Source organism: Castor canadensis, chromosome 6 (genome assembly GCF_047511655.1).
Source record: "Castor canadensis chromosome 6, mCasCan1.hap1v2, whole genome shotgun sequence".
In the NCBI taxonomy this organism is placed as follows: Eukaryota; Metazoa; Chordata; class Mammalia; order Rodentia; family Castoridae; genus Castor; species Castor canadensis.
The window spans coordinates 3,910,727-3,922,856 of record NC_133391.1 but is presented as its reverse complement, the minus strand read 5'-3'; the positions used below and the strand labels follow the sequence as shown (position 1 = coordinate 3,922,856).

General features: G+C 40.8%; 1 protein-coding gene across 4 annotated transcripts in view; it reads left to right on the top strand.

Moving 5' to 3' along the window:
• The window catches only part of Usp42 (ubiquitin specific peptidase 42), a 38,915-nt gene that overhangs the window by 6,732 nt on the left and 20,053 nt on the right, over positions 1 to 12,130 (top strand). For 3 of the 4 annotated variants that reach the window (XR_012448752.1, XM_074075510.1, XM_074075509.1), the window contains exons 4-5: positions 7,456 to 7,512; positions 11,004 to 11,114. Coding sequence is in view for 2 of the 4 variants with exons in the window: in XM_074075510.1 (XP_073931611.1) it covers positions 7,456 to 7,512; positions 11,004 to 11,114 (168 nt within the window). In the remaining 2 variants the exon portion in view is untranslated. The remainder of the gene's footprint in view (positions 1 to 7,455; positions 7,513 to 11,003; positions 11,115 to 12,130) is intronic. The other variant, XR_012448753.1, reaches the window with a different exon arrangement.

Genomic DNA, 12,130 nt, shown 5'->3' with positions numbered 1-12,130 from the left:
TGTAGTGTTGTGCTATGCTAACCTACTTTATTTTTTTTCTCTGAAAGTGAAGCATTAAGTCGAGAGTTGTGTGATCACAAAAAGTTGGTTTACTCTTTTAGAAACCAAGGAGGACTTTTAGGATTTGTATTCAGGTAGCATAAGAAGCATTTTGCACCTAATTTGACCTATGAGATTATTTAAAAAGAAAGCTGTTTTATCGGCATTTGGCATCTCAGAGCCCCCTGCTGGTTTTGTACACTTGTTTAAAAAGGCTATACACTGTCCAATGTGAACACCTCAGGCCAAGCAGAGTTCACAAGGACTGCCTCCCTGGCAGTCACCTTGTTTGAAGGCTCTGTTCATCCTCAGCCTGTAAGGCCTCGGGGAGAGGAACACTTGCTGCTGCCTCCAACCTTCCAAACTCACATAGATCTTTTCCTTCAGCATTCGAGAGCTCTGCCTTCAACTCATAGGGCAGAACATCATCTAACACACATAAGGGTCTTTGGGTGAAAGCCAACTCAGTGCTGATTAGTGAAATTCAGAATTGTAAATGCCCATTTTTGAGGCTTTGGCCTTCTTCCTGTATTGTGAGTACCATAGTCCTTTATTAACGCAGCGCCAGTTCTTTGACCTGAGTTTGTGCTCGGGTCTGCGCTCTCCATTGCTGGTGGGGAGGAGAACAGCAACACTTTGGTTTCTTTTGGAATAGTTCTTTACTTAACGTAGAATTTAAAGTGGGTCTTTTAAAACTGTTTTTCCCTTCAAAGATAAAGTAATGCTTGAAAAAAATTTGGAAAGTACATGAAGATTGAAAGAAAAATCACCTGGAGCCTGGCCACCCAGTGCTATTTGTTATGCCAGAGGACTTTAAGTTGTAGAACGTCGTTTGCCCTCAGTTTCTCCCTTTCTAAGCCCATAATTCATTACCCTCCGGCAGCTTTCCTATCACCTTTGCACTTAATGAAAGTAGGGTGTGGATGAGAACCCAGCACTGGCACCTGGACAGCAAGAGGGGACCAAGACAGATTCAGAAGCTCCCAGAATTACGTGCCTACCTTTTGTGCTATTGGGAGTCTCCTCCCTCTCCCTCCCCCACTTCCTCACCTTTCTCTTAAGCTTTCTGGAGGTATAATTGATGTACAGTAAACCACACATACTTGAAATGCTCAGATTCAATTTGATGCACTTTGACATTTTTATATCCATGAGATGCTCACCCCAGTTAAGATGAACATGCTCATCACCCCAAAAGTTCCCCAGTGGTCCTTTGCTATCACCTCTTCCTCTGTCTCCCTTTCCCCTCACTTTCTTCACAGAGAATGCGTTCTCTGTCAGTATACATTAGTTTGCATTTTCTGGAATGGTAAATGTGTATCAGTATATATTCTTATGTCATCTTGAGTCACTGCATAATTATTCCGACATTACTCTGTCTGTAACAGGCATTAGTGTTTGGTTTTTATTGCAGAGTAATATTCCATTGTTTGCATATACCACAGTTGTTTCTCCATTAACCTATTGATGGGCATTTGGGTACTTTATCTTTGGAGGCTGCCACGAAGTATGCTGCCCAAACACTTGCAAACAAGTCTTTGTAAATACATTTTCCATTTCTCATGGGCAAATAATCTTAAGGGTAAAATGCTTGATCCTATGGTAGGCATGTACTTTTGAAAATAAGCTTGAAAAACTGCTTTCCAAAGGGATTGTGACATTTTGCATTCCCGCCAGCAGTGAATTGAACTTCTGTTTGCTCCATAATTGTCCCAGTACTTCCCGTGAGCAATTTTTTCAATTTTAACCATTTTCAGAGGTATGTGGTAACAGTGGTATCTTTTTGTGATTCTTAATTTGTGTTTTCCTAATTAATAATAATGTTGAACATCTTCAGTCATTATTTCCATTTTGTATATTTGTTTTGCTGAAATGCCTGTTCAGATCTTTTGTCTATTTAATAACTGGGTAGTGCCAGTGCTCACACCTATAATCCCAGCTACTCAGGAGGCAGAGATCAGGAGGATCGAAGTTTGAAGCCAGCCCAGGCAAACAGTTCCTGAGACCCTTTCACGAAAAAGGGCTGGTGGAGTAGTTCAAACCCCAGTGCCACCTCTTCCCCAAAATAAGTTTTGAAAATGGAGTGGTTTTCTTATTGTTGCATTTTGAAACTTCTTTATATATTCTGGACATACATCCTTTATCAGACTTAGGTTTTCAAGTATTTTCTCCTTGTCTGGAACTTGTCTTTTCATTCTACTTGGTTTCCTTCCTTTCTCCCTTCCTTTTTTTCCTCCTTTTCTTCCTCCCTCCCTCCTTCCTTTCCCAGGGTCCTCTTATGTAGCCCAGGTCAGCCTCAAATTTGTGATTTTCCTGCCTCAGCCTCCTGGGTGGTAAGCTATGGCTGTGTGCCACTGTGCCTGGCTCCTCAGTGTCTTGAAGAGTGCCTTTCTTTCAAAACAGAAAATGTTCTACATAATTACTTTTTTTTTTTTTTCCTTTTGTCACTTGTGTTTTAAGTGCTGTGTTAAAAAATCTTTAACTGATCAGAGGTCACAGAGGTTTTTTTCCATATTTTCTTCTAGATGTTTTATAGTTTGGGCTTTTATATTTGGGTCAGTGGTCCAGTTTTTGTTTGTTTGAAATGTGAAGATTGAGTAATTTTAACGAATGTTTCTGGGTCTGGCTGGGGATTGGACCTGCACTCCATCACTAAGCTCCAACAGCAGCGTGTGTTTTTGCATGTGCATGTCCAGTTTTTCTAGCACCATTTGTGAAAGGAGAAGAAGCCTTTCTCCACTGAATTGTCTTAGCACCTTTGTGAAAAATCTGTTGACCATGTGCATAGGGATGTATTTTGGACTATTCTGTAACATTGATCCTTTTTTTTATCTTGATGTCAGAACACAATGTCTTGATTACTGAGTATGTTTAAGTTTTGAAATCAGGTAAGTTCTCCAACTTCATTTGCCTTTTTAAGAAAATTCAATTTTTTATTTGGGGTTAATTATAGATTCACATGCAGTTGTAAGAAATAATTCATAAAGATCCCATGTACCCTTACTCAGTTTTTTCCACTGGTAACACTCAGTATCAAAACCAGGAAAGCAAGAAAAGACTTTTCCAATCTGCAGGATCCATCATGGTCCCTTTTACATAGGCAAGCTTATGTCTTGGGTGCCCCAACTCCTCTGAGGTCACCACTAATCTATTCAGTATTCCTATCATTTTGTCTTTTCAAGACTATGCACATTCACCTAGGTCGTTGCACGTATCAGCAGTTCTTCCATTGCTAAGCAAACTAGTGCTAAGACTAGTTTGTTTAACTATTTGTCACTAAAAACCAGCTAGGTTGTTTCTAGTTTGTGAATGCTACAAATAGAGCTGACATAAACCTTAGAGCATACAGCTTGTTCTGTGAATATAAGTCTTCATTTGTCTGGAATAAATGCCCTGGACTTGAGGGCGGTTGCACAAAGTATATCAGTGTCACTTTTCTGTTTCACACCTGCCAGCAACTTCTCTGCTTCTTCCCCAGCACTTGGCATTGTCAGCTATTTTTCGTTTTAGCCATACTGGTAGACAGTAGATATGTTAGGGAAGCTCACTGTTGTTTTAATTTGGATTTTCCTAATGCCTAAGAGTGTTGAATACTTACTTGCTGAGTATCTTTGGTGAAATGTCACTTTGTATCTTTTGCTCATTTTCTATCGTGTTCTTGGATTTTGTACTGTCAAGTCTTGAGAGTTCTTTATATACTGAATACTGCTTACATATTCTGATGTAGCCTAATAGATAATTCTAGACACCAGACTGTTGTTGGATAGTGGTTTCCACAGATTTTCTTCCAATCTGTAGCTTCTGTTTTTATCCCCTAAACTAGGTCTTTTGCAGATAAAAGTGTTTAACTTTGGTGAAGTTCAGTGTATCAGTTTTTCTTTGGCTTGTGCTTTTTTAATTTTTTTGTGCTGCTGGGCTTTGACTCACTCATTGGGCTTGCTAGGCAGTCACTTTACCACTTGAGCCATTCCCCAACCCTTTTTTTGCTTCAGTTGTTTTTTGGATAGGGTCTCAATTTTTTGCCCAGGGCTGACTTCAGTGATCTCATACCTTTGGTCCCATGTAGCTGGGAATATAGACATGCACCACCAAGCCCAGCGTATTGTTGAGAATGGGGTCTTGCTCACTTTTTGTCCAGGCTGGCTTTGACCTGCAATCCTCCCTATCTCTGCCTCTTGAGTCACTAGGATTGCAGGTGTGAACCACCATACCCACCCCTGTATTGTGCTTTTGTTATCAAGTGTACCATCTCTTTCTTAGCCCTCAGTCCTTATGATTTTCTCTGGTTTATTTTCTTACAAGTTTTGTTGTTTTACACTTTACATTTAGATCTGCGATTTGTTTTGAGTCAATTTTTGAATAAAGTGTGAGTTTTTAGCTGGGTGCCAATGGCTTACACCTGTAATCCCAGCTACTCAGGAGGATCAGGAGGGTCATGGTTCGAGCCCAGCCTGGGTAGATAGTTTGCAAGACCCTATTTAAAAATACCCAACACATAAAAGACTGGCAGAATGGCTTAAGTAGTAGAGCACCTGCCTAGCAAGCCCTGAGTTCAAACCCCAGTCCCTCAAAAAAAAAAAAAAGTGAGATTTAGCTCGAGGTTACTTTTTTTTTGGTGTGAGGGGGAGTCTGTTAATGTCCATTTCCTCCAGCATCTTTGGTTAGAAAGGCTGTCTTTTAGTCAGATGTGATGGTGCACATGTCATCGTAGCTCTCAGGAAGCTCAGGCAGGACAGTGAGTTCTAGGATCGCTTGGGCTACATAGTGGGATCCTGTCTCAAAAAGACAAACAAGAAAGCTGGGTTTCCTACATGGAATTGCTTTGTACCTTTGTACACAGTCACTTTGCCTGTTCCTGGGCTCCACGCTCTGCTGTTGATGGATGTGGTTGTCCCTCTGTGCCGTCCTTACTTCTGCAAGGCTGGACGCCAGGTGGGGTGAGCCTCTCGTCTTACCCTTTTCAGTGTGAACTACAGGATGAATTTGTCTACGTCTACGAAATGTCTTCTGGGGATTTCAACTGGTTTAACATGAAACCGCATCATTTTGGGGGAGAATTAGTGTCTATTGGCATTTCTAGTCTGTGAACATGGCATGTCTCTTCATTTACTTAGATCTTCTTTGCTTTCATTCATCAGGATACACATGCTATATGCCTTTTGTCTGTAAGGTTTACACCTGCTACTACTTCTTTTTGATTATAGTTGGTGTTAAATTCTTAATTTTAATGTCTGTGTATTCATTACTGGAAATCAGAGATAGGCTTGATTTCTGCATTTTGATGTTGTATCTTGTAACCTTGCTAAGCTCATTTATTAGCTCCAGGCATTTTTGGTAGATTCTTTGAACTTTTCTGGTTTTATTTACACTTTACTTGTTATTTCCTTTTCTTGTCTTATTTCATGGGCCAGGACTTCAGCGTTCTGTTGAATAACAGTGGTGAGAGTAAACATTCTCTTTATCGTAGGGGAAAACACTGAATTTGTTCTTAGCTGTAGGTGTTTTTTTGTTGTTGTTGTTTTGTTTTTTGTTTTTGCAGTGCCAGGGTTTGAAAAAGGGCCTTCACCAGCCCTTTTTTTTTTTTCGTGATGGATATTTTCAAGATAGGGTCTCTTGGACTGGTTTGCCTGGGCTGGCTTCAAACCGCGATCCTCCTGATCCTCTGTCTCCTGAGTAGTTAGGATTACAGATGTGAGCCACTGGCACCCAGCTTTTTTTTTATACATAGATGTTCTTTACCAAGTCAAGAAAGTTCCTCTTCATTTCTATTTTTCTGACTTATCATGAATAAGTACTGATTTTTATCACATCGTTTCTACATCAAATTGACATGCTCATGTGATTTGTTTTTTGTTTTTTTTCCAGCACTGAGGATTGAACCCAGGGCTTCAATGCTACTTTAGCTATGCCTTCCAACCTTTTGTTATTTATTTGTTTTTGACGGGTCTTGCTACCTTTGTCTGGGCTGACTTCAAACTCACATCCTTCTGCCTCTATTTCCTGAGTAACTAGGATTACAAGCATGTACCACCACACCCAGTGTGATATTTCTTCTTTAGGCTATTAATATAGTGAATTACATTGGTTGACTTTATAATATTGAGTTATATTTGCATGGCAGGAATAAACTCAATTTGTTATGGTGTCCAATTTTTTCACATGTTGCCCATTTTTACTTGCTAATATTAATTCTACTTAGGAGAGATAGTGGTCTGTGATTCTGTTTTTGTATTTATCTGGTATTGGTGTCAGACTAATATATAACTACATGAAGTGAATTTGGGATGTGAACTCCTTTTTTATTTTTTGTAATAGATTTTTATGGCATTGATGTTAATTCCTTTTTAGACATTTAAATTCTCCAGTGAAACTGGAGATAACCCTTTTTGGAAGTTTTAAACTATAAATTCAGTTTTCTTAATAGGTGTAGGGCTAATCACATTATTTGATTGTGGTAGTTTGCCTTTTTGAGGAATTGCTCCATTTCTTTTATATTGCCAGATTTACATGTTAAGTTATTTCTGGTCTTCTAATCCTTTTGCTGTTGTTGGGTCTATATTGATGTGTCACCTTCATTCCTGATATTGGTAATTGTCATGAATTTTCCTTTCAGCACTGTTTTAATTGTGTCCCAACTTTTTTGATGTTATCTTTCCATTCATTGTATTATCATCTCCCCTGAAACTTACTCTTTGATCCATCTATTCTTTAGGGTGTGTTGCTTTCCATTTATTTGGGGATTTTCTTATCTTTTTCCTTACTGATCTGTAGTTTTGATTCCATTCTGATCAGAGAACACACTCTTAAATTTTTTGAAGTTTGGCTTTCATGCCTTAGGATATGGTCTGTCTTAGTATATGTTCTGTGAGCACCTGAAGCAAATATATATTCTGCTCTTGGGTGGAGCATTTTCTAAACATTGATTAGATTTGGTGGCCAATAACATTGTTAAGTTCTTCTGTATCTTTGTTGATTTTTCTGCTGCATTGCTCAGCCAGTTGCTGACAGAGGATATTGAGGTTTCCATCTCTAAATGTGGTTTCTTTGTCTACTTTCAGTTCTATCTGAGTTTGACTCATGCATTTTTTCAGCTTTCTTGTTTAGTACAAGCACATTGAAAAGTGCTCGGTGTGTTTGCACATACCTGTAATCCCAGCACTTGGGAGTTGGAGGCAGGAGGGTTATGAGTTTGAGGCCAGCCTGAGCTACATAGCCAGATCCTATCTCAAAAACCAAACCAAACAAGCAAAAAACTAAAAAGGATTGCTATGTCTTCTTGAGGGTTGGCCCTTTATGTTGTGCAGCGTCCCTCTAGCTTTCTTTGCTCTGCAGTCCACTTTATCTGATATTAAGTAGACAGTTCTGTTTTCATTCTATTAATGTTTGTATGACACATCTTCACTCCTTTACTTTCAGCTTGCCCACATCATTGCATTAGAACCGGGTTTCTTGAAGACAGCATATGGTTGGGCAGTGAGTTTTAATCCATTTTTTTAAATGCTTATTCTCTTTGCTTTTCATTTCTCTGTTTTGTTATTCCTGTCTTCCTATTTGTCATTTGAATATATTTTTAGAATTCTTTTTTTGCTAACTTACCACTGTTCTTTATTTTTTTTTCCCCCTTGGTGGTACTGGAACTTGAACTCAGGACTTTGTGCTTCCTAGGCAGGGACTGTTCTGCTTGAGCCACACCTCCTGTTCTTTTTGCTCTGGTTATTTTGGAATAGGGTCTCACTTTTTGCCCAGACTGGCCTGGACCATGAGCCTCATATTTTAGGCTTCCCACCATAGCTGGGATGACAAGTGCTCACCACCATGCCCAGCTTTTTTTTCTGTTGAGATGGAGTCTTGTGAACTATTTGCCTGGGCTGACCTTGAACTGTGATCCGCCTGATCTCAGCCTCCCAAGTAGCCAGGGTAGGGTTGCCACTCTCACCTATTTGCTTTTTTAAACATTTCCTCTGCATGCATTAAAACCATATCAGGCAGAGTTATAATTTTTGTTTGAGAGATTCTTAACTCTTGGTGTGGAGATGTTTTCAATTGAAACCTTGATATCTTTACATTACATTATGAGACTCTGGGTCTTATATATCTGTTTCAGCTACCTTTCTCTGAAGTTGCTGAGTTAGAAGCTAGGTTCCCACTCAGCCTCCATTGCATCCACAGTCTGGGTTGGGACTTCTTGTTGCTGCGGATGGAGCAGAGGTTCCAGCTCCCCTTGTGTCTTCACTGACACTGAGCTGCAAGTAGCTTTGCTACCTCTTAGCAAAGGCAAGGTCCTGGTGCTGCCCTTGTGTGGTAGGTGTGGAGGGTATGGGTGTGGGGTAGAAGTCCAGCCTTTGCACTAGCATGGGGTGGGGAACAGTGGAGCACACAGTGTGTTGGAAAGTTCACGCCTCATCTGCCTTCTATCCTAATAGTGAGTTGGGTACTTTATTATAGTCCAGCAAGTGGAAGTCTGCCTCTTCACTTGACCTCTGCTGCTGTGGGAAGAGGTGGGGCCCTTGTTCTTCTGTAGTGTGTGTTTGTGCTTGGTGTTCTTTCACATGATCGCAGCCAGGTGCAGCCTCAGGAGGAGACACAGGAGAGGTTCCAGACAATAAAGATGACTATGTTCACTGGTCTTGGAGACAGGAAGCTGCCATGTCACACAGGCCCATATGGCAGGGACACAAGGTGGTCAAGAGGTAGAAGACAGGGAGAGGGGTGAACAGTAGGGCAGAACCTTTATTGAAGTTTCCATGGGAAAGGCAAGGCAGGACTGGGTGAACAGTTTGCATAGGCTAGTTTGAATAGTTTCAGTGGGCTCTAAGCCATAGGGGTGGTCCTTAGTCACCTGGGGCCTGGCCCTGGGGTGACTAATGCAGAGGAATAGTGTCCTAGGTGTTCAGGCCAGGTAAAGGAGGGTAGCTCTGGATTGTTGGTTTGCATAGTAAAGGCAGGCTCCTAACAGGGCCCTTTGCTGTCTGAAAGAATAGGGAGGGGTGCTGAGTGTAGGTGCTCATACCTGTAATCCTAGCTGCTTGGGAGGCTGAGATCTGGAGGATTGCAGTTTAAGGCCAACCTGGGCAAATAGTTTGGGAGAACCCATTTTCAAAATGACTAGAGCAAAATGGACTAGAAGTGTGGCTCCAATGGTAAAGTGCCTGCTTTGCAAGTATGAAGTCTTGTGTTCAAACTGCAGACCCACCCTACCCCCTCCAAAATAAAAAAAGGAATTGGGATAGATAATTTCTCCCCATCCAGAAAAGTGGTTATGTGTTTTGTTTTGATGCTACTGGGTTTCTTGTACATTTACTATTTTCACCAAATTTGGGCAATATTTGGTCATTTAATTATTTTTGTGCAACTGCAGTTTGAACTCAGGTATTTGCACTTGCAAAGCAGGTGTTCACAAAGCAGGTCCTCTCCCACTTGCTCTGGTTATTTTTGCTCCAGTTCATTTTGCTCTGGTTATTTTGGAGATGAGGGTCTCAAAAACTGTTTGCCTAGGCTGCTCTTGAACCATGATCTTCCTGATCTCAGCCTCCCAAGTAGCTAGGATTATAGGTATGAAACACCAGTGCCTGGCTTTTGTTTTTTGCAGTGCTAGGGACTGAACCAAGGGCTGTCCACATGCTAGGCAAGTACTCTACAAGTCATTTTTAAAAACTTCTATTATTATATTTGACAGAATAAAATGAACTTTTTTTATTTGAATTGTAGATCCACATAAACTACAGTCTCACCTTGGTCAGTATACAAAACCATTCCATCACCCTAAAATCCTTCCGTGTACTGTCCCTTTGTAGAGAACTATTTCTGTTCTTTCTTTCCCTTCACCTTCAGATTCCAGTCACTTGTCTGTATGTACAGCTCTAAAGTGTACTTCAGCTCACAATCCACTTACCCTTTTGTTGCTGCTGTTTGAAGGTTGTCTTTTCTCTTTATCATTTTGAATATTTTCTACCTATAACGAATGTCTTCAAGTTCACTAATATTTTCTTTCATGGTGTCTAATCTCTCATCAGTCCTCTGTGGTTCTACTGTACATCTGCAGAAGTGGACTTGGATGTATTTCTGTGTTTCTCCGCAGTGCGCTTGTGAGAATGTGTACAGTATGTTTTTGAATGTCCTTGCCTTCTGTTTTTACTTCCTGTGTCATTCTGAATCGGCTTCTGTTTTCTTCCTGCTCTGGTCGCCTCTGCATCTTTGAATGCCTCATTCCAATCAGATGACAGACGTCATCCGTTTTCTATTGCTGGGTGTTAGTATTTATTCTTATTACTTTAAACATATTTTAGCTTTGTTGTGGGGCATGGTTAATTGGACATAGTTTGATCCTTTCAGGGTTTTTTAAGCTATATATTAAATAGGTTTTAAGCAGCCTTGAGATGGGGCAGAGTCTCTCAGCCTCAGTACTATTAACATTTGGGGCTGGGTAGTTCTTTACTGCAGGGTGTCTCATGCATTGCAGGATATTTAGTAGTATACTACCACCAGGTGCTAGTAGCACCACTTAACATGAGCTAAGAATCATTGTTTACGTTTAAAAAATTATTTTAAAATAAAAAAATGAGGGCCCACTATGGGTGGCCAAAAAAGCCAGCATATTTACCCAGAGATTTCTAGCCGCCACCATGGGAGATGTTCTTTTACTGTTAGAGACAAATGGTAGTAAAAGAAAACAATTGTTGTTTTTCTTGTATAGAGAGGAGCTAAGAGCACATGCTCTAAAGTTAGAAAAATGTTATTAGGGTCAGTTATGTGTCTGCCACATAAGAAACATTTGACCTTGGGCAAATTTTTAGCTCTGTGAGCCCCTTTCCTCTCCTGTAAGATAGAGCCAGTATATAGCTGTTAGATGAGGAAATGAAAATGATTAAGGAAGCAGGCTCGATGTTCCTGGCATTTCAGTCTGGAGCGCGCGCTCACAGGCGCCTCCATGGGTGCTGATGGGAGGATGGTTGTCTGTCTTCCAGGTCACGCAGAAGGGTTTTGCATGATGTGCACCATGCAAGCGCACATCACCCAAGCCCTCAGTAACCCTGGTGACGTCATCAAGCCCATGTTCGTCATCAACGAGATGCGCCGTGAGTATCCACTCCGCTAGCTTGCACCACTTGCTCACCTACTCTGTCTTTTTTTTTTTTTTTTTTTTCCGGTTGGGTCCTCACTATGTTGCCCAGGCTGGCTTTGAACTTCTGGGCTCCAGTGAACTTTCTGCCTCAGCCTCTTTAGTGACTGAAACTGCAGGTGTGTACCACTGTACCTGGCTCTTAGCTAGTTAGTCCTAATGGCCTCTGTGATAAATACCAGGCACCCCACCCCCACTCCCCAAGCCAGGCATGGTGCATGTCTACACTCCCAGCTATTCAGGAGGTAGAGGCCAGCCCATGCGGTTAGTGAAACCCCATCTCAAAAACAAAATACAAGCAAAAGCACTGGTGAGTGTGGCTCCAGTGGTACAGTACTTGCTTAGCACACTGTAGCCCTGGGTTCAATCCATAGCACTGAAAAATCAAGAAACAAAAACATAGTTTTTTGTTTTCTTTCTTGGTGGTACTGATAGTTGAACTCAGGGCTTTAAGCCTGCTAAGTAGGCACTCTCCCTCTTGAACCACACCTCCAGCCAACAAATAACATGTATTTTATCATACATGGATATGTCTTTAATAACAATTTTTTAAATAAAACATGTACCCTATAAACTAACTTTGAAACTTTTAAACAAAATATGACAGTATAATGGAAAGTATGTAGTTTAAGTGAATTTTAAGTTACTTAAAGCTCAATTTGTTAATGAAATTATCTTTTTTTTTTTTTTGTGGTACTATGGTTTGAACTCAGAGCCTTGCACTTTCTAGGCAGGTGCTCTAACATTTGAGCTGTGCCCCTAACCCTTTTTTGCTTCTTTTTTTTTTTTTTTTTTTGTGGTACTGGGGTTTGAACTCAAGGCCTTACACTTGCTAGATAGGCGCTCTACCACTTGAACCACTCCACCAGCCCCCTTTTTTGCTTTTTAGTATTTTTTCAGGTAGGGTCTCATGTTTTTGCCCGGGGCTGGCCTCAGATCCTCCCATGGTTTACAATCTCACTGGAATCACAG